This window comes from Labeo rohita, chromosome 15 (genome assembly GCF_022985175.1).
Source record: "Labeo rohita strain BAU-BD-2019 chromosome 15, IGBB_LRoh.1.0, whole genome shotgun sequence".
NCBI lineage: Eukaryota > Metazoa > Chordata > Actinopteri > Cypriniformes > Cyprinidae > Labeo > Labeo rohita.
The window spans coordinates 20,297,588-20,321,397 of NC_066883.1; the positions used below are offsets into that span (position 1 = coordinate 20,297,588).

General features: G+C 34.7%; 1 protein-coding gene across 1 annotated transcript; it reads left to right on the forward strand.

Moving 5' to 3' along the window:
• The first annotated feature begins 2 nt into the window (after positions 1 to 2).
• On the forward strand, positions 3 to 22,314 carry ubash3bb (ubiquitin associated and SH3 domain containing Bb). Its single transcript, XM_051129612.1, has 14 exons — positions 3 to 421; positions 14,577 to 14,630; positions 14,816 to 15,002; positions 15,086 to 15,284; positions 16,527 to 16,696; positions 16,810 to 17,018; positions 18,327 to 18,471; positions 18,605 to 18,725; positions 18,803 to 18,925; positions 19,015 to 19,107; positions 21,074 to 21,218; positions 21,301 to 21,407; positions 21,485 to 21,594; positions 21,679 to 22,314. Exons 1-14 carry the CDS (start codon positions 294 to 296, stop codon positions 21,814 to 21,816), a joined length of 1,929 nt encoding a protein of 642 aa, XP_050985569.1. The 5' UTR covers positions 3 to 293; the 3' UTR covers positions 21,817 to 22,314.
• The last annotated feature ends 1,496 nt before the right edge of the window (positions 22,315 to 23,810 follow it).

The following is a 23,810-nucleotide window of genomic DNA, read 5'->3' on the forward strand; positions in this document are numbered from 1 at the left end:
AGACAGCATTTTTGGACATACAGGCGCGTTGCTCAAATGTGCTGCCGTGTTCTTGCTTGAAACGCGCTTGTGGTGTCCAAAATGTTTAGTAGGTAGGCAGTTCCATAGGTTTTTGAAACACGACCATTATCTGTAGCTCGTTAATCTACTGTTTTACTACTGTATACAAACATACGCTGCCGCTGTCAGGAGGAGGGACGATTATGCTTGTAGTCATAGTGTAAATCGCTAAATAAGCAGATGTGGATGTGTCGTCTTCGACTGTCGTCAGTATCATTTAATGGGACTGAAGGATGGCAGCAAAGGAGGATCTTTACTCCAAGATAATTCCGCGCAGACTGAGACAGAACAGTTGCGTCTCTGTCAAACATGGATCCAATCTGGACGTGCTGCTGTCGATGGGATTTCCTCAGCAGAGAGCGTAAGTGCCATATTAATCATATATAATGGCGTTCTTCTTTAAATATTCATTGTGTAAATATTGAAACGTGACTGAATCTAATTAAATAGTCATTGAGGTGAACTACTTCAATTTCAAGTCGGTGTAAAGTCACGAAACTGAAAACAATGGTTACCCTGCACTGCAAATGCTTTCTAATATATGGTTTACACAAGACATATTTGCCATTCAGGTCACTGATGTGCTTGCAGACTCATTAAGCATCACACAAGAGAAAGTCTGCAAGCTATTTTTGGTAATTGTGTCAAAAAAAAAAACCCCACAGAGAGTACGATGTAAACTAGGGAATTTTATCTAAATCAGTGTGTAAATGTCATTTGAGAATGTCATTGGCTATTCTGAATTATATATTATACAGGGATATATAATCTAATATGTGACCTAATATGTGAGAAGTGTCAATTTTTTGAAATTGAGATTTATAAATCATCTGAAAGCTGAATAAGTAAGTTTTTCCATTGATGTATGGTTTGTAAGGATAGGACAATATTTGGCTGAGATACAACTATTTGAAAATCTGAAATCTGATGGTGCCAAAAAATCAAAATATTGAGAAAATCGCCTTTAAAGTTGCCAAATGAAGTTCTTAGCAATGCATATTACTAATCAAAAATTAAGTTTTGATATATTTACGGTAGGAAATTTACAAAATATCTTCATGGAACATGATCTTTACTTAATATCCTAATGATTTTTGGCATAAAAGAAAAATCGATCATTTTGACCCATACGATGTATTTTTGGCTATTGCTACGAGTATACCCGTGCTACTTAACACTGGTTTTGTGGTCCAGGGTCACATATTATGATTACGAAATTATAGAGCAAGAAAGAAAGAGCAAATAAAACAATATAAATCTGAAAAAACTCATGTTTTATTGTATTTGTCAGATATTTTTGTAAAATTTATATCTTATCACAGTCTGACCTCAGGCAATAAAAATAAAGATAAATGTCGTAAAAGCCCTTATGCTTTTGTATTAACTAGCATGTGTCAAGTCCAGTCATCTAGTCATAGGAGTTATTAATAACAATTTTCCTCTGTCTCCTTTATGGATGAATTGACCCACATAACCACAGTGAACTGCCCTGATTTCCTGTGAAAGACTCTTTTGGAGTTAAGAGCTTTTAGACTTGTCTGGATTTGAAGTTTTAAGGCCCCCTTCATTTTATATATATATATATATATATTAAATAATTACGTTGCATACAAAAATAAAGAAATTAGAATTAGAAATTAACTGTTTTAATTTTGATACTATACCCATTGTGTAAGATCATTTTTCATCCTTTTCACTACTATACGTTTTTGCTTTGGGTCACCAAACAAGTGCTTCTTTGTATCATTTATGTTATGTTTTGTATTTTTAAGTGACAGTAGAGCAAGTTCATTCTCACTATTTCTATAATCTGCAGATTGTAATTTTATTTTACTACACTATTACTGGTTAAATCATGTTTATGTATAGAAGATTTAAAAAAAAAACACACCTAAATAATTCCAAAGTTTGGGACCCCTGTAGCATGGGCTACACATATCAATCGACAGAGATACGGCCATTATCATACTGATCCATTCAGTTCAACAAGATGGTAAATAGGTTAGGTTACTTTATTCATACCCGCAGGTATTTTTATTTTTTAGGCCTTTTTGCCTTTATTGTGATAGGACAGATCATTAGCTGACAGGAAGCAAAGTGTGAGAGAGAGAAGGGGGCGGGATCGAGAAGGTCCTCGAGCAGGTATTCAAGCTCGGGATGCCCGTAGCGTAACAGCGCTGTATGTGGGCGCACTGCCCACAAGGGTATCAGCGCTGATAGTGACAACCATTCTTACCACATATAAAAACATATTCAAAACACATTTAAAAACAATAACATGATACAAGTGCTCAAAAACTCCCCCATCCTACAGCTTAACACAGTTAAAGCTGTGGGAACAAAGCTGTTTTTACATCGCTTTGTTTTACACCTTGGGACTAAAAACCTCCACCCGGAGGGAAGAAGCTGAAACTCACTGTGCAAAGGCTGAGAATCATCTTGTAATATAGAAGTAGCCATTCGTTGTAACTGTCTGGTATACAACAACAAATATGCTGTGTAACATGTGAGGAGGAACATCTGTGTTCATTACAGCATGAATAATTTGTAAGTCACAAGGTGTTTTTTTTGTTCCATTCTTATTTTGGTACATAAATGAGAAAACCCAAGACCATGCAGCTGTTCAAAATTAAAGCACATGTATTTGATGTGCACTCAGTGTTGTGTGGGAAGATGATTCTTTTCTTTTTTTTTTTTTTTTTCTTTTTGTGGTCTTGGTGTTAACTCGTTTGGTCCTGTTGCATTTGGAAATTATTTTTTGGTAAGACTGATGAAAACAGAAAATTCTGTCATCCTTTGTTCACCCTCATGCTGTTCCAAACCTGTAGGACTTTCTTCAGTGGAAAACTGTCCCACTTTATAGTAGGTGGCCTTAACTCCTACATACACTACCGGTCAAAAGTTTTTGAACAGTAAGATTTTTAATGTTTTTTAAAGTCTCTTCTGCTCACCAAGCCTGCATTTATTTGATCCAAAAAAAAACAAAATCGGTAATATTGTGAATTTTGTTTTACTATTTCAAATAACTGCTGTCTATTTGAATATATTTTGTAATTTAAATGTCATTTATTCCTGTGATCAAATTATAGAAAGTAACACTTTTATTTAACAAAGATGCTTTATATTGATTCAAAGTGATGATAAAGAAATTTGTGATGTTTTTGTGTTTGTGTTAATAAATAAGCTTTCCACTGATGTATGGTTGTTAGGATAGGACAATATTTGGCCGAAATACAGCTATTTTAATATCTGGAATCTGAGGGTGTAAAAAAATAAAACAAATTGAGAAAATCGCCTTTAAAGTTGTCCAAATGAAGTTCTTAATAATGCATATTACTAATCAAAAATTACGTTTTGATATATTTACAGTAGGAATTTTGCAAAATATCTTCATGGAACATGATCTTTACTTAATGTCCTAATAATTTTTGGCATAAAAGAAAAATGAATCATTTTGACCCATACAATGTATTTTTGGTTTTGTGGTCCGGGGTCCCATTTATAATGTTACAAAAGTTTTTACTGTACTTTGGATCAAATAAATGCAGACATGGTGAGCAGAAGAGACGACTTAAAAAAAAAAAAAAAAAAAAAAAAAAAAAACATTAAAAATCTTACTGTTCAAAAACTTTTGACTGGTAGTGTGCTTACATTAAAAAATAAGTACAATGTACCTATTGCGTTTGTGCTGTATTGCAAAACCCTTTTGCTGCTATTGTGGTGGATACGGGTAAGGTTAGGGACAGTTTTGGTGGTATGAGTAGGTTTAAGGGTGGGTTATGGTGTAAGAGATGGGACAACACAGTGTAACCCAGTGTAATTACAGAAATTGTTTACAGATGTAATTAAATGCAGGTGTTTTAAAACTATAAATGCTAAATAAAAACAATGAATATATAATGTTATAAAAATATATGTGCACAATAAGTACATTGTATAAAATTTTATTTAAATGTAAGTACATAGTCATTAAGGCCACCTAAGTGAAAAAATGTTTTAGAATTTTTTGATGAAATTCAAAAAGGACTGGAAATGTCAAGCTCCAAAATGACTAAAAAATAGTAAATATGACTTTGTGTGAGGAATATATTGAAATGTAAGTCATTATTAACTGATCAATAGAATCATTCTCATGAGTATAGTATCATTCTGTTTATTAGAATCAGTCTGATCAGTACTACCACTTTGATCATTCAAATCTTTATGATTCCAATCAGTAATTGTTTCAATCATAATCATTCAAATTAGTATCACTTTGATCAGTAGAATCATTCTGATCAGTAAAATTGGTCCATAGGTTGGTCCATCAGTCTAAAGAATCACTGATCACTAGAATGATTCAGACTAGTTTTTGTGAACTGCTTAAACAGATTATTTGAAAAGATTTGATTCACAGATTGAACAGCAACTCTCCCAATTACTCATGGTGGTTCAAGTTAAGGATGTCAATGAATAATTTGTAGTGTGTGAGTCATTTAAACCACTTTTATGATATTTTAATGGTGAATTTTGTCATTGTGGAGATTGACAGCTCTAGGCCTCTCTTACATTCACTGCATTAAAAATGAATAGATATTCTTAAAATTTCCTCTGTGTTCACAGTACATGTGTTCACAGACAGAACGTTAATTCTTGGGTGAACCGTTAAGTATGACTTCAGTAACCAGTCATTCTTGTTATTCTGTTGCTCATCCATATATCACTCTTACTGTCTTGAAATAAGCTAGCATTTACCACTAGTCAGTCTGCGCATATAATAACGCTACATCACTGTGGTAGTGTCTCAGGGTCGGTCACGCTGTGTAAATGTCATCAACTTCCTTCCTGAAATATGACACGCAACGCAGGAGATGAGATAACGACCATGACCTCCCAGTGTTTAAATACACAGATCCTGATCATCTTCCGTATTAAAAGGCCACATTATGTCCCTCGCAGAGGATGCATTTCATGGCTCTGATGTGATGTTCTTGTGGAAACAAGTGGGCTGTCAGTTTGGCCACACAGTTGGCCGCATTTGCCGACAGGCCTGCAGGTGTTGGCTAGCCATATTTTTGGGACGGACAGCTGTGCGCTCTTCCCTCCGTCGGCCCCCGTGTGGCAGGGTTGGCAGCTGGTACTTGCGAGCCTTGGGGCTTGTGGGATAGCGTCTGTTTGTTGCTCTTGCCGGGCGTCAGTGAGATCAATCGTATCTTTTTCTTCTTCCTCTTTGGCTCAGCTCCCTCGGTGGCTGCTGGGATAAAGGAAACAGATGTAGGCCAGCACGCAAGCATCAGTAGAGAGCGAACCTCTCCTTCACCGCTGAAAAAACAGACACAGGCACAAGAGTGGGATCCACAAAGGCAGTTGTTATAAAGTCAGCCTACTCTTCCACTCCTCCACTGTTTATAAGGGGCCTGTATCAGTGTGTGTTCTCTCATTTGTGAGTCCGCCATCTGTGGCGGTTGTGCGGTTGCCAGAATGAGAGCCGTGTGTCCAAATCCGGGTGTCCTTCCACCCTCCTGCTCACACTCAAGCTCTGGAAGACGCACAAGGATACATTTCCACCTTTTGCTATGTTGGTTATCATTTTGGAAAAACAGAATATACATTACCATTCAAACGTTTGGGGTTGGTAAAATTTTTACATTATCTCTTTCGGCTGTTTGATCAAAAATACAGTAAAAACAGTAATATTTCATATTTTAACATGTTTTAAAATGTAATTTATTCCATTTATTTTAAATACAAATATTTTGAAACATTATAAACGTCTTTGACTTTTGATTGTCATGCATTCTTGCTGAATAAAATTCTTCTTCTTTTTTTTTTTTAATTGACTGATCCCAAACTTTTTTAAATGTTTACGGTGTCCTTGATAACTTTAAAAGATTAGTTTACATCCAAAATAAAAAAATTCTTGATAATTTACTCACCCCAATGTCATCCAAGATGTTCTTGTCATTCTTTCTTCAGTCGAAAAGAAATGAAGGTTTTTGAGGAAAACATTCCAGGATTTTTCTCCATATAGTGGACTTTAATGGTGGCCAATGGTTTGAAGGTCCAAGCTGGAGTTTCAGTGCAGCTTAAAATGACTTTACATGATCCTAACTGAGAAATAAGGGTCTTATCTAGCAAAATGATCTGTCTTATTAAAAAATACAAATTTATATACTTTTTGAACCACAAATGCTCATCTTGCCCTAGCTCTGTGATGGCTTCCACGACTTGACGAATTAATCACGTTGAAAAGGTCACGCGTGGTTAGTTCTTCGTCTGTGTACTCCAGTTCAAAAAGGTAGGGTAGGATGAAAAACTCAATCTCATTTTCTCCTCCAACTTCAAAATCGCCCTCCATCGTTGTCGTGGTTTTTTTGTAAAGGTTTTTTTGACTTTCTTTGCACGGTCGCTTCGTAAACACTGGGCTGGTACACTGTAAAAAACAATTCGTTGAGTCAACTTAAAATAATTTGTAACCTGGCTGCCTTAATTTTAAGTTCAGTCAACTCAAAAAAAGTTTAATCAACTTAAATTGTTAAATTATACTAAGTGACAACTTAGATATTTGAGTTGAATCAACTTAAAATTTTAAGGCAGCTGGGTTACTTACCCATCTGTTAAGTTTAGCAAACACAAACATTACTTAGTACAACTTAACATTTCAAGTTGACTAAACTTTTTTTTAGTTGACTGAACTTAAAATTTTAAGGCAGCAAATTATTAACAAATTATTTTAAGCTGACTCAACAAATTGTGTTTTTTATTTTTTTACAGTGTACCTCCTCCTACATCACTTTAAAGCTGCATTGAAACTGCAGTTTAGACCTTAAACCCGTTGATCCCCATTGAAGTCCACTATATGGAGAAAATTCGTGGAATGTTTTCCTCAAAAATCTTCTTTCGACTGAAGAAAGAAAGACATGTACATCTTGGATGACATAAATTATCAGAAAATTGGAATTCAATTTTTAATCAATTTCCATGAGTTGAGTGTAAAAGTCCAATACAGCAGTAGTAAACTTTTAAAAAACACTGCAGATACTGGATCATCTGTCTGTAAAACTAGTTGTTGAAAGTGTTGTTTTGGATTGCAGTGACTCTCTTGAGTGTCTTGGCAAGAAATCAGGCTAAACGGAAGGTCTGTAAACAGGAAACTTAGGGATGCAGAGGTCTGAGCTGTGGGATTTCCCCAAAGAGCCGAGTTAAAGGTGTGTTTGTGCATGTTTGGTCAGCTGGACGATTATAAAAAGACACTTTGTGGAGATTATCTTGAGTGATTTATAGAAAGCGGTTATATGCATCATTACATACAGACAAAAATGGAACTGAATAAACCGGAATGATAAGATGAACTAATTTTAATTGTGTTAAGACAGTAGAACTTGCAAGCTGCTGGTTGCTGTTGCAAGTCGTGGTATGAGAATCCACAACATATTATCTCTTTTGGATCATTTGTGACCCTGGACCCACAAAATCAGTCATAAGGGTCCATTTTTTTAAAACTGAGATTTATACATCATCTGAAAGCTGAATAAATAAGCTTTCCATTGATGTATGGTTTGTTAGGATAGGACAATAATTGGCTCGAGACACAACTGTTTGAAAATCTGGAATCTGAGGGTGGAAAAAATCAAAATATTCAGAAAATCACCTTTAAACTTGTCCAAATGAAGTTCTTAGCAATGCATATTACTAATCAAAAGTTAAGTTTTGATATATTTATGGTAGGAAATGTAAAAAATATCTTCATGGAACATGATCTTTACTATCCTAATGATTTTTGGCATTAAACAAACAATAATTTTGACCCATACAATGTATTTTTGGCTTTTGCAACAAATATACCCCTGCTACTTAAAACTGGTTTTGTGGTCCAGGGTCACATTTGTATGTCATCACAAATACAACACAAAGATGTTGCTCTTGTTAGTAAGCTGTGACAGAAAAGCAGTAGTACTTTGGCCAAATGATTCATAGTTATTATGAAATGCTTTTACAAATATAAAAACTAAATTTTCCACTCTTCTCCATTTTACGTCAACATTTTTGCTCTGTACGCATGTGAATGTAAATGTCTAAATTCATTATGCCAAATATAGGTGGAAGACTTGCTGATCACAGCTTTCCATGTTCAGTCATAATTGATTGATTATTTTATGTGTCACTGGAACTTATTAAGAATCACCCCATCGCAGCTTCATTTTCAAATTGTACATGAGTAATACAGGCCAAACTGGAAATAGCTTGTAAGGCATAAAAAAGGCATCTAAAGACATGACAGGTTGTGAGTGTGGCTTGTGTGGGCGGCTATTCAGTGTTTTTTTTATTTTTTTATCTTGATTAAAAATGCATATTAGTTTTTTGTAAGGAAAAAAAATACTTCAAGCATTATGACCTACTTTAAACTTTAATGGGTGGATGTTTTCAATGTCACGCTTGGTATGCATGTTATTAATTTATGTTGTCAAGAGCTTTTTACATTAAATGAAATAAGAACAAATTTGTTTTGTTATCCCCTCGTTAACTCATAAAGCTCTCTGGTCTCCTTTTTATGGTGCATGCAGTGCACTTACTGTGCATGAAAAAGTATGCTAGTCATTTTACAAGACATTTTTTTCTGTATTTAGAATTAGACAGTAGTAACAGATGACTTAATCTGGGTTGCTTTTACCATGAAAAAGGACAAGTGTCTTCTGATAAAACGATATAAAACAATATAGCATGCATCTAACCATATCATATCAGTCTTTTATATTATATTATATTATATTATTTAAAAAAAGCAAAAATAATATTATATTTAAAATAGCAAAAATAAACAAATTAAGAAGTACAAAACGTTTTTCTCTCTGTGTGTGTGTGTGTGTGTGTGTGTGTGTGTGTTTTGTGTGAGAGACCATGAGCCCAATCAAACTCTGATATTTTGGCACAAATTAACCTGAAAATGTGCCACAATACTAATATATATATATATATATTTTTTTTTTTTTTTTTTTTTTTTTTTTTAAATCTCATTCATCATATGTCATGTTAATAATTTGCATGTTGTTGAGCAATATTAGCAATATTAGAAATTTTCATTGTTTGATTGTATTTTCATAACATCTTTCTTAGAGCATCTGTTTTTTGTTTGCTTTTTAATATCTGGTCATTTATTTATGTTCAGATGCCACATATTGACTGCTGTTAATTAATCCTCAGTAATTAATAATAATATAATAACGACGCATTTGTGACCCTCAGCCACAAAACCATTCATAAGGGTCATTCAGAAATTCTGAATGACCCTTAGCTGAATAAATAAGCTTTCCATTGATGTATGGTTTGTTAGAATAATATAAGATAATATTTGGTCAAGATACAACTATTAGAAAATCTGGAGTCTGAGGGTGCAATAAATCAAAATATTGAGAAAATACTAATCAACAATTAAGTTTATATATATTTACGGTAGGAAATTTACAAAATATCTTCACGGAACATGATCTACAAATATACCCATGTGACGTAAGGTTCTGTGGTCCAGGGTCACATTTTATTTTTAATGTGCTTTCATACTCCATAAACAATAATAAATCTAATAAATCCTTCAATAGACAAATAATATTGCAAAAACTTATCACAAATTTTATTTTCTAGAATTGTGCGAGACCACCGTACTTTGAAACAAAGACAAAATTAGTTTGCTGGGTTGTGCTTTGTCTTGTTTAAGTCGTCTGCTTTTTAAACTCATTTGCCTTTCTTACTATGTCGTCACATCTGGTGAACGCAATCCTTGCTTCTGCTTTCTACAATGTTACAATGCTCCAATGTTAACAGTTCTTTATTCTAAGAGATTAGGTTCACAGCAAACAGAGTGGCCGTGGCCTTTGGTGAACTATTTCCTGTTTGAAGTAGCTGCAGAGCAGAGCTCAGGGGAAGTCCTGGTATACCCTGAGGTTTCGCTTCAGTGGTAATAGTTGCAGAAAGGCTAAGTGAGGTCTTATGATGACCTGTTCACACAGGCTGAAACATTAATATACTCTACGATCCTATGTAACCACAGTTACTGTCTCATTCGTTTGAGCTTTCAGAACAGAAACTACCTGACAATGTATTTTTGTTCAGTTGGACAGTTATTTGGTCACAGAGATGTTGTTTAATTTGTTGCCTCTTCTCCTAATTATATGAAGTTCCAGGTGTTCTGAAAATGGCATATTATCATATAAGTATGGTATTCTTTATCATACTTAATGATACGTAATTTTTCATGACTGAACGTCTTACAGTTTACACGTTATCTTATAATTCATGAGGCTATTAAATTAAGACAAGAACAAAATATTTATTATACAAATGATTTTTTGTATGCATATATGCATATGTGTTGCAGTATATCGCAGCATTGTTTAAAAGTACAAATGTTTTAAAAGTTTATTAAGTCTTTTGACATAAAAAAGCATCTTAAGACGTGACACGTTGCAAGTGTGGTGTGTGTGGGCGGTTATTCAGTTTTTTTTTTTTTTTTTTTTTTTATCTTGATTTAAAATGCATATTTGTTTTTTGTTTTTAGAGGAAAATATTGCAAGTATGCACACTGCAATACTGTTTAAAAGTAAAAATGTCAATTTAAATGTCAGCTGCTTGAGACATCCTGGTTTATTAAGTCCATTCCAGCATTTAAGGAGAAAATAAAAGCAAATAAAAAAGAACCCTTGTTCTGGTGTCACTGTGTAGCTGAACTGCTAGGTCACAGATTTGTTAGTGTAAAATTAAAAAAAAAAAAATTGGTGAAGAAACAGTTTTCACTCAGAAATTGCTAATAAATTTCACACTTAATTACAAAGAAATGGCAAGTATATACAGTTGTGGTCAAAAGTTTATATCCTCTTTTCAGAATCGTTAAAAATGTTCATTATTTTATCAAAAGAAGAGGTACAAAATGCATGTTATTGTTTATTTAGTACTGACCTGAATAAGATATTTCACATAAATTCAATTTATATAAATGACCCGGTTCCAAAGTTTACATCCCCCTTGATTACTTTGTTGTTACCTGAATGATTTTTTGTTTAGTGATAGTTGTTTATAAGTCCTACGGTTAACCTGCCCGCTGTTCTTCAGAAAAATCCTTCGGGTACCACAAATTCTTTGCTTTTCCAGCATTTTTGTGTATTTGAACCCTTTCCAACAATGACTGTATGATTTTGAGATTCATCTTTTCACACTGAGGACAACTGAAGGACTTATATGCAACTATTACAGAAGGTTCAAACACTCACTGATGAGGGGGGGTGAAAAGTTTTTGAATTTGAAGATCAAATTGAACTTATTTTGTCTTCTGGGAAACATGCAAGTATCTTCTGTAGCCTCTGAATGGCAGTACTAAATGAAAAAAATATGATATTTAGGCAAAATATACCCTGACTCTTAAAGGAAAACACCACTTCCAAAACAACAATTTACAAATAATTTACTCACTCCCTTGTCATCCAAAATATTAATGTCTTTCTGTCTTCAGTCGAGAAGAAATTATGTTTTTTGAGGAAAGCATTTCAGAATTTTTTTTTCCATATAATGGACTACTACAGGCTCTGGGATGCAAGTCCACGACACTACGAATCACGTCTGAGTTCATCGTCTGTGTACTCCGGCTCAAAAAGGTAGAGTATGGCGAAAAACTCCATCTCATTTTCTCCTACAACTTCAGAATCGTCCGACATCGTTGTAGCTTTTTGTTTGTAAACAGCGTTCGACTTACTTGCACTTTCTTAGTTTTTGCGCGTTCGCTTTGTAAACACTGGGTCTGTAGTTCCACCTACATTCTGTGTGATCTTTCGAAGTAATTCAATAGTATGTGGTGTCATGAACATGCATCCCAGAGCCTGTGCTACATGAGCTTTTGTGCTTAAAAAGTAAACAAATTTTTTTTTTCCAAAAAAAAAAAAGACCGATCGTTTCGTTAGATAAGACCGTTCTTTCTTAGCTGGGAGCCCTTTGAAGCTGCATTTACATTTTGGAAGTTCAAAATCGGGGTACTAATGAAGTCCATTATATGGAGAAAAATCCTGAAATGCTTTCCTCAAAAACCATAATTTCTTCAGGACTGAAGACAGAAAGACATGAACATCTTGAATGATAAGGGGGTCAATTTTTGGTAAATTGTTCTGAAAGTGGAGTTCTCCTTTAATGCATGGCTTTTTCATCTGGATCTGGACAAACAAGGGACTTATGAACCACTATCACTAAACAAAAAAACACAGTATTAAGAATCAAGGGGATGCAATTTTTGAACCGGGACATTTTTATAAATTTAACTATTATTTTCTCTTTTTTTCTTGTGGACTATATGTAAACATCTTTTATGTGAAATATCTTATTCGAGTCAGTACTAAATAAACAATAACTTGCATTTTGTATGATCTCTCTTATTTTGGTAAAATAATGAACATTTTTAGTGATGAAAGGGGGATGTAAACTTTTGACCTCAACTGTATTGAATAATCTTGAATTAAACAAACTCTTAAAGTAGAAAGACTGAAATAGTATTTTCTCGCAAAACATACTCCAGTAATTTTTGTTTTATTTGCAACTTTGAAAAGTCCAACTCGTGCATCATTATATTAACTTAGAAAATGAAGACAGAAATGTAACCCAAATCTTTTGTTGCTTATTTTAAAGGTTGTGTCCAAATAATTTGGCATAAATTCATCTCTCACTAATAGAGGCTGCAGGATCAAAGAAAATATGACCCAGGCTGCATTAAATACTGAAGAACTAAACTGAACATCCTAAAAATTGTTTTGCTTTTTAAAGCAGTATTCTCACTTCACAAAGTGATTGCGCCTTATGTGAGACACTTGATGTGCAAGACAAGTGTGATGATCACCTCTCTCACACAGCTTGCCAGCTTCTCCCTGACTCACATGTTAGAAATCATAAAAATATAAAGTCATCTCATCTCAAGTTTTCCACTGTCACATACCTCATAGAGTCATAGTGTGAGTGCAAAGTCTATTAGGTTCAAAAAATGACACAGAGTCCACCGGAAAATATTGGTGCACTTTGCCCAACTGCTCATAGAATTCAATCATGGTCTCATCATATGCACACTTTAAACGAACTTTAAATTGTGTGCAGTGGTTCCACACAGTGAAAAAGCATTTTCTTAACATTAAATTTAATGATAAACTGAAATGAACCCTTTGCAGTAAATTACTAGCTAGCTACAGTGCATTTTAGTTAACAAAATATAATTTATATGAAAAAGATGAGTGCTTAATTGTATTGAATGTGTACTTAAAGTATATATTTTTTAAAAACTGTACTTGCAAATAATGTAATATTATTGGAGTATAAGGCAACTTAAGTGTGCTTAAAGGGATAGTCCACCCAGAAATGAAAATTCTGTCATTAATTACTCACCCTCAGGTCGTTTTAAACCCGTAAGACCTTTGTTCAACTTCAGAACACAAATTAAGATATTTTCCGAAAGCTTTCTGACCCTGCATAGACAGCAACCCAGAAAGGTAGTAAGGTAGTTTGTAATACATGTCAAACAAAATTTTTTGAAGTGCTTTAAAGAAGTACACGAAGAAGTACAGAAGGTTCAAACACTCACTAATGCTCCTGAAGGAAAAACCATGCATTACGGGGTGTGAAAACTTTTGAACAGAATGGAGATGTGTACATTTTGCTTATTTTGCCTAAATATCATATTTTTTCATTTAATACTGCCCTTCAGAGGCTACAGAAGATACTAACATTTTTCCCAGAAAACAAAATAAGTGAAATTTACCCTGATCTTCAAATTCGAAAAGTTTTCACCCCCCAATACATCGTGTTTCCTACTGAATCATCAGTGAGCGTTTGAACCTTCTGTAATAGTTGTATATGAGTCCCTCAGTTGTCCTCAGTGTGAAAAGATTGATCTCAAAATCATACAGTCATTGTTGGAAAGGGTTTAAATACACAAAAATGCTGAAAAACTGATTTGTGGTACTTTAAGGATTTTTCTGAAGAACAGTGGACAGTTTAACTGTTCAGGTCAAACTAGGAACTCATAAACAGCTATCACTAAACAAAACAAACAAACGAACAAAAAATAGCTGTGGATCATTCAGGTAACAACACAGTATTAAGAATAAAGGGGATGTAAACTTTTTAACAGGGTAACATTTAGCGGATTCTGCAAGGTGTATGTAAACTTTTGACTGTAAATTGTATGATATAATATATATAACGTTTTATGAATGTAATTTTTTTTTTTTTTTTTTTAACAGTGCAAAAATACTGGTAATAATTCTGAATGAAATCCAAAAAAGAACGAAGTAATTGTCAAAACAAAAATAATATTCATAAATTAAATTAAATTTATTAATTAATTAATATATTTTATTTTTATTTGTATTTTTAAGTAAAGCAAGGCACCCATAGCAAAAATACAATTCAGATTTTCTAAATGTTTTGTATTCCTGTGTCATTCTTTGATTTTGGATGCAGAATGAATTATCCCAATTTGTAGCTGCTGATAATTCTAAAATATGCTCTCTTTACAGACTGAAAGCTCTGGCATCAACTGGAGGCAGAAGTGTTCAGTTTGCATGTGACTGGTGAGCTTTCCTAAGCACTTTTTCCTTTTTTTGAGGAATTATACCACCCTCTAGTGGTTCATTTGAATCAATCCAGTTGTTCTATACATAAAACAAACAGAATTTCTTGTTGACAGTTACACAGGCTTTATTAGCTGGTTTAGCTGTGCTGTAGTGTTCATGATCGCATGCACCTGTCTCCATAGGCTTTTTTCTCATTTGGATGACCCTTTCCTGGATGACTCTTTACCCCGAGAGTATGTGCTGTATTTGCGCCCTAGTGGGCCTTTACAAAACCAGCTTTCTCATTTCTGGCAACAGTCTCGCTTGGCTTGTGGAAAAAACAAAGCTCACAACATATTCCCACACATCACACTCTGCCAGTTCTTCATGGTGAGTCACAGTTTCTGTTTTTATCTTGATGGCTTTTTCTTATGTTGCCGAATTTTACATTTCTTCGTTTTATGTATTTGTAGTGTCCAGACAATAAACTAGTGGCTCTGTGTGAAGCTCTGCAGTCTGCAGTGAATCAGTGGAGAGGACGCTTCCCCAGCCCTCTGCCCCTGGAGCTCTACACCTCCGCCAACTTCATAGGCCTCTTCGTGGAGGAGCAGGTGGCTGAGTCGCTGAAGAAGTTTGCGGCCGACTTTGCGGTGGAGGCTGCAGCTAAAGCTGGTGGGGAGGCGTGATCAGAGCATTTGTTACAGATGGTGCCTGCATAGCGCTCACGTTTTCTTTTCTAATCAGCTCATTACTCATACTCAAGTCATTCCAAACCCGTATGACTTTATTTCTTTCTTATTTGGAACACAGATGAAGAAATTTAGCAGAATGTCCGAGCTGCTTTAATATAATGAAAGCGGGGTATTTACAAAACCCAAAGAGATAGTTCATCCAAAAATGAAAATTCTGTCATTAATTTCTCACCCTTATGTTGTTTTAAACCTGTAAGACATTCGTTCATCTTCAGAACACTATTTAAGATATTTTTAATTAAATCTGAGAGCTTTCTGACCCTGAATAGACAGCAATGCAACTACCATGTCCAAGGCCCAGAAAGGTAGCAAGGACATCATTAAAATTTTCCATATGACATCAGTGATTGAACTGTAATTTTATGAAGCTATGAGAATACTTTTTGCGCACAAAGAAAACTATCACTTTAAATTATCGTCAAGTAATGACATGAATTTTGTTCTCTGTTAAACAAAAACTTTGAAAAATAATTAATTGAAATAAATATATATATATATATATATATATACATTTTAGATGTACAACAAACTTAAAAAATAAAGCTTAAGTAGAAATTAAAAATGTTGCCTTTGCAAATGACACGTTTGTTGTAAAATTGCTGAAACTACAACAGAAATAAAGTTACACAGAAATATTAAAAAAAGAATAAAAATGGCAAAAGCACATAGCGAAATGACTAAAACTGACCCTTAATGAAATTAAAATAAAAACTGAAAATATAAAAATTAAAAGCTTATTCAAAATATGAATATTATAATAGTATATAAATACTAAAATAACACTGTTCTCACGCAAAAGCTATTATAAGGCTGCAGAAAACACATATAGTGCACAAAATAGTTTTTTTTTTTTTTTTTTATGTTGCTTATTTGTCCTTTTTTTTTACTTTGACAACCCCAGAACTCAGTGTATGAATGAGAGCAGCAAATATGTTGACATGAGGGTGAGTAAATGGTGACAAAAATTTTATTTTTAGTGAACTACGACTTTAAATCTACATTTTTCAAAAATAAATAGTAAATTAAAAATTCTGGATGTTTTATCTGTTTAAAACTGTGTTCAAATGAAATGAACTGATACTGATTCATTGATCAGAATGCTGTGTATCTGAATAGAGAATAAATTCATAAAAATGCACATAACTCTTTATTTATTTTATAGATGTTCATGTGGAACCCCATAAAAAGCAGCTTCATTTGACTTTAGCCTATCACTTCCCACCCAATCATTATTCGACCTTGGAAAAGTTGGCAAGAGGCATTGAGGTCAAGCTGGGTTGTGATTGGCTGGCTGCCCTCTTCTCACGGGACATACGATTTGCGAATCATGAGGTGAGGCATAATTAGGCCCTACGTGTTTAAAACCTACTGTTGGAGTATTTTTTTTTTCTAGCTAGTTCACAGAAATGCACTTTAACGCAGACTTACCTCTGTTTCATCGTCAGACGTTGCGAGTGATGTACCCCTACACTCCTCAGAACGACGATGAGCTGGAACTGGTGCCAGGAGACTTTATCTTCTCATCCACAGTGGAGCAAATGAGTACTAGTGAGGGCTGGGTGTACGGCACGTCTCTGGGTACAGGCGTCTCTGGACTGCTGCCGGAGAACTATGTGAGCCCCGCTGATGAGTGCGACACGTGGGTCTTCCATGGGTAGGTTCTCTTAATTATGTGCTGTGTAAGTTTGACAGTTCTCAGGGAAGGTTAATCTAAAATGTACGCATCGGCTACATCTGAAATCTACTCTTTGAGTATGTACTTCTTTTGAATAAGTAATTACTTCATGAAGGTGTGTAGTATGAATTTAATCCAGATCTGCTACATTTGGTATTTTGTCACTGTCATGTGACCAATCAGCGCCACTTGCATCACTGATATTTACATATCTTTTCCTGTGGCCTCATGGGATAGTAAAGTGTTCATCTCGCCAGAACTACTCAATCATCCAGGAACTTTTCGCCTACTGTTCTATAAATACTATCAGTTCAGAGATACAATTTTTAAACATACTTTTTTTGGCCTATTATATAGTAGGGAATTGGGGTGAGCAATTTGATCATAATATTTTATCACAATATGAGTAATATTATTTTACGGTAACAGTATATATTAAATAGTATATAAAATTTACAGATAATTTACCTGGGTTACACAGAGTATTCATGCACATCGCAGAGCTACACTGTAAAAAAATAAAAAACACAATTTGTTGAGTCAGCTTAAAATAATTTGTTACCCTGCTGCCTTAAAATTTTAAGTTGAGTCAACTAAAATAAGTTTAGTCAACTTGAAATGTTAAGTTGTACTAAGTAACAACTTAGATATTTGTGTTTGCTAAACTTAACAGATGGGTAAGTAACCCAGCTGCCTTAAAATTTAAAGTTGATTCAACTCAAATATCTAAGTTGTCACTTAGTATAATTTAACATTTCAAGTTGAATAAACTTTTTTTTGAGTTGACTGAACTTAAAATTATAAGGCAGCCAGGTTACAAATTATTTTAAGTTGACTCAACAAATTGTTTTTTACAGTGTAGACAAGGTGAGCATTTGAGGTTAAAAAGTATATAAATTGTAATTTTTTTAGAAAGTAACTGATCATTTCACTAGATAAGACCCTTCTTCCTTGGCTGGGATCCTTTAGAGCCCTTTGAAGCTCCATTTAAAATGCATTTTGGAAGTTCAAACTAGTACATTATCTGTACATTTTTGTTCTGGAAGTCAACTAATCCTTTAAGCATTTAAACAAACTTCATAATTTAAACTAAAAACATTTTTAAAAAACGATCAGAACAAATTAGCAACATCTTAGCACTGTGGCTAACACCACATACATTGCCAGAAAATCTAAAAATCCTTTATCGTTTTAATCTCATTCTCACAGTTTGAATGAATGTTAAATAGCTTAAATGTTAAGTGTACAAACATTTGCAGTGCATTTATCTCTGCGCTCCTTAAACAGGTCGCACTCCTTCTTTTGTACTTCCCCTTCGGAAAAGGGTGGCAAGGAGAGCAAATCATTGGATGGGCTGCTCAATATTCGATGCTTTGAAAACTCAAAGCTGGGAGAGTCTGCCATCTTGAGTGTCATTTGCCAACCTATGCAGGTGCCTATTAACTATACATTATAGCAATTAAAGTAATATTTCCAACTTTTTGATTAAAAAATAAACTTTGGGTTTGTGCATTTACTAATGATTTGAATTATCTATTAAAGCAGCTTTTTGTTGTCGATGATAGGTGCTTCGCTCCAACATCCAGTCTCGGACCCCTAAAAGAACCCTGTTTGTATGTCGGCATGGAGAGAGAATGGATGTTGTGTTTGGGAAACACTGGCTCTCACAGTGTTCCGACTCTAAAGGTAAGTTGAACAGATGGGTCATGGTGCCTCACTCACATGGTACAGCTGGTCTGCAAGCTCACTTTGTCTTTCTGTAGGCAGGTACGTGAGGAGTAACCTGAATATGCCTGCTGCACTACCTGCCTGGGGTGGAGCACACAGGGACTATGAAATGGACACTCCTATCACAGTGGTTGGAGTTACACAGGCTAAGATAGTGGGTATGTCTGCGCAGTGTTATGACGTTCACATAAATTCACCAAGTGAATTGTCTATCATGCTGTTTTTATGTGATCCATCTGATTTTCAGGTGAGGCTCTGCTGGAAAGTAATACCACTATTGATTTCGTGTATTGCTCTCCCAGCCTCCGATGTGTCCAGACAGCTCATGAAATCCTCAGAGGTATGTACTGTAGTCAGGAATCTGTTGGCAGAAGTGGTCTGCATGTCTACAGGAAAATTCCAATAGGATCATGTAAATGTCTTTTAGACTAGGCGTTTTAAATATTTTAGATGCTATAGAAACTCCCTTCTTAGCTATATGCTTTCATGTACAAAGACCCGATTTATACTGTGAAAAGTTGGCAAGATTTTTGAAAAAAAAAAAAAAAAAGAAAGAATACTTCTATACAGCAAGGATGCATCAAATTGACCAAAAGTGACTGTAAATAAGTGTTATATATTTTTGTCATCAAAAAATCCTGAAAAAAATGTATCATGGTAAGCAGCACAAGTGTTTTCAAAATAACATTGGTAATTGTAAGAAATTTTAACTGAGCAGCAAATCAGCATATTAGCATGATTTCTGAAGGATCGTGTGACACGGAAGACTGGAGTAATGGTTGCTGAAAATTCAAAAAATTTACCATCGCAGGAATAAATTACATTTTAAAATATATATTTTTTAAATTGAGTATCTATTTACACTAAGTGCAAACAGCCCGTCTTGTTGGCAGAGGCTACTTACGCTAACTCCACCCATGAACGTGTGATTGGGCAGGTCGGCACTACAAAAGACACCTGTTAAACAACAGCTCCAGGGGTGCAGTGGGTACTTTTTTCTCCATTTTCAAATCTCAGATGATATCAGAAAGGCGTTTAATTTCGATAAAAATTTAGAAAATAATTGAAAAGTTGAAAATAAAGTATCAGTTAGAGTTAGGGTAGGTGTATGGAGGGCTTGTTGTCCAAATGAGACAGCATCTATTTAATAATTTGAATGAAAACTTTATTTACAATCAATATGTTATTATTGCATTCTGTTTTATAATGTACTACAATACTGAGGTGCAGATAATTGCCTCTATTTGCAATAGGTATTATAAATCACAGAAAATCCTGCTATTTTACCATAGTGTATATATAAACTATAGCTATTTGCACTTATTGTAATAGTATCTTTCGTTAAAAGGATATGCTTCACTTAGTGTAAATAGCCTCTATCGCTATTTACATACAGCATATAGCTGCTGCCTATATTAAAACAGAACGCTAGATTACATGGTAAATAATTACTAAATTGTGATAATATTTCGCAGTATTGCTGTTTCAAATAAATGCAGCCTTGGTGAGCATAAGAGACTTTTTTAAAAAACGTTACAAAATATTACCAACCCCAAACTTTTGAACAGTAGTTTGTTTGTAAAATATGACCTGGAAAATATTTATTTCTATAAGTTATACGTTTTCTGATTAACAGTAGATTAACAGTATAATTCTGCCAGTACAATGCTTGTATTATACTAGAATTTTCCAGAAAGTTTCATGTTACTTCAGAAATGGGACAGTTTTTTTTTTACATATTTATTGACATGTTCACTATATTAGTCTACTTTTCATTAAAATTGTTTTATTTAAAGGGATAGTTCATCCAAGAAATGAAAAATTTGTCATTAATTACTCACCTTCATGTCATTACAAACCCGTAAGACCTTTGGAACACAATCTTCGGAACTTGGGAATCTTCGGATATTTTTGACGAAATTCAAAGGCTTTCTGAGAGTTTTTCTGATGCGTTAAGGTACTCTTGTGAATGTGCATCAAAAACTGACACGGAAGAGAAGAAATTGTTGAATAAAGTCGTTATTTTTGTTTTCTTTGTGTACAAAAAGTATTCTTGTAGCTTTATAAGGTTGAACCACCGATGTCACATGGACTATTTTAAGAATGTCCTTACTACCTTTCTGGGCCTTGAACATGGTAGTTGTGTTGCTGTCTATGCAGTGTCGAACATGCTCAGAATTAATAAAAAAATATCTTAATTTGTGTTCCGAAGATAAACAAACATCTTACGGCTTTGGAATGAAATGATGGTGATTTTTCATTTCTGGGTGAACTATCCCTTTAAATGCTTTCTGATCCTTTTCTAGGAATGCAGCAAGATGGCAGAATAAGCATTCGAATAGAGCCTGGTCTTTTTGAGTGGACTAAATGGGTGTCAGGAACATCTTTGCCTGCTTGGATACCCCCTACAGATCTTGCTGCGGCCAACCTTAATGTAGACACAACATACAGGTAACGGATGTAGTGATTATATACAGTGCAGGAGCTATTTACATTTCAAATTCTGTCCTGATTGACAGTTGCCTTTCTGCAGACCTCACATCCCCATTAGCAAATTAACAGTCTCGGAGGCGTATGACACATACATTAGTCGCAGCCACCAGGTGACCAAAGACATTTTGGCATACTGCAAAAATAAGGGTGAGTGATTAAAAATATTGCTTTTACTATTTGACCCTTAAAGATCTTTACTAATACCCTCCTTCGTTTTACATCAGGAAAAAATATTTTGTTTGTTGGACATGCTTCGACTCTGGAGGCCTGCACTCGGCAGATGCAGGGCCTTTCCCCTCAGAATCCTAAAGATTTTGTGCAAGTAGTCCGAAAGGTTAGTTTGATCCTTTTTACTTTACAAATTTGATGTTTGTACTTAAACATGATGCTTTATGGGGAGCTTTATCTTTCCGTCCAGATTCCATACCTGGGTCTTTGTGCCTGTGAGGAGCAGGGGGACTCGGGAGTCTGGCAGCTAGTGGACCCACCAATTCTTCCTTTAACTCATGGGCCCAACCACAGCTTCAGCTGGAGAGAGACCCTACAGCAAGAATGACCTTATCTGCAGGGTCTGTCCACAAGAGACTGAAATGTTACCTGCACTGGAAGCACACAACTGAGAACATTTTTTAAACAGATCTGATCTGTGACATCCAGGTTTAAGTTATGCAAATAAGATATGGGATGTGGCAGAGTTTTTGTTTGCAGGTGGACAGAGGAGACGCACAGAATAATGAACATTTGCGGTGATGTTTACTAAGCCTTTAAAAAGGCTTTCTCAGGGCATTGGCTATCACTTTTAACAGGTCAAAATGCACAGTGGCATAATGCAGCACTTATTGTAAAGATTAAAGATCACTTCCTGCCATGCAAATATGTACAATTTTGCAATGAGATGTTAAAGAGCTTAAAGGCAGTCCATTTCTTAAACATTTCTCTTGCAAATGTAACTTGAATGCATAAAAAGTGTAATTTTTGTTTTAGCATAGCAGAATGGATATCAAATGCATTTGTACTATCTTTACATTAAAGCTTAAGTGTGTTATTATTCAAATAAAAATGATATGGAAATTAATCTTTAAAAAGTTTAGCAACACAACCCAGATTAATGTGCACAGACAAGCTGCATTAAAAGTTAACTAGACAAAAAAGTTTATCAAGACAAGCTTTAAGTTGGCATGAGAAAGCCGGACCAGAAAGTTTGAAAAGTGTAAACATTTTTAAAAAGTTTTAAGTTTGATGGTTTTCAGTCTGAAATAGTTTGAAGTTTAAAGTAGTTTTAAAAGGTTAAAAATTGAATTTTTTGAAGGCAATACAGTCTCAGGTAGATAGATAGATAATTGTTTGCATGTTACTAACATGATTAACATGTAACTAGCATGTTGTAATAATGATTAGCAAGTTTCTCAAGCCAACTTATTTATAGATTGTTTTTTCCCCCAGAAAGTATAAACACTCTGCTGCTGTAACTGCTTTTTTTTGTTTGAGAAGCCTGACACAGCAACATGGCTCAACCAATGGCGAGAGTTTAGGGCAGGGCTGTTTGTTTTTTGACCAATGGCAGACCTGTTTGACGCTATCATGTTTCCAGTGTTGCAAGCAGGTGAAATACCGTAAGTTTCCAGCAATAACAAGCAATTTGTCTGTCAACACTGACAGTGAAAATGTAGCATATGTCCCAACAGACAGACAATTAATATATTTGATGTTTAATATACTACTATATGGAAAAGGATTTGGTCCAGATCGAAACTGTGACAGGTTTGGACAACAACTTTCTAAGGAGACAGAGATATCTGACTTCATCTGGCATCTTAAAGTAGTGCGACCAGTATCTGGTTATATGCTGTCCACCTTATTCTTCAATGCCGAAGTAAGGTTTTGCGTGAGACTTCTGGTTCATTAGCTGCAATAGAGGGTTTGCACTTACGTCACGATTTGGTCAGTTACCCGGATAGTGCGGCCATATTGGCGATACTCAGATGTAAACAACAGCATGGATTCCCAATAAGGCCGACTGATGATGCGTCATTAGAACACTAACCAATGTGCTCATACATTAAAATAATGTCAAGACACACCAATGTGCAATATCAAACAGCAAAAGGAGCTGTTTTGTACAGCTAAAAATAAATGAAGCCAGACCCATAACATTTACAAATGGTCGTGCCCACTTTTATGGGAAAAATAAGGTGTAATAAAAATATTTATGTTCTAAAACATTTTTTAAAGAATGGTTGCAAAATTATCAATAACCCTTATTAATAAAATATAATTAAAACACGCAATAAATGGAAAGAAATGTATGTATTATAAAGTTTAGGGTGTTCGCCATGATGTCTAACCACACGATGACGCAACTGAGTAATGGCCTAGACTTCTTTTCATGAACTGCTTTTTTGGAACAAAATGTTTGAAAGAATCGATTCGCGGAAATGATTCAAACGAGAGACAGCTGTATCACCTCAGCTTAGCGGCTGACTAAATGATTGACGACGGCGCCTCATATGGCTGAGTGAATAATGTGCTTTGCTTAGTACTTATCTTTAG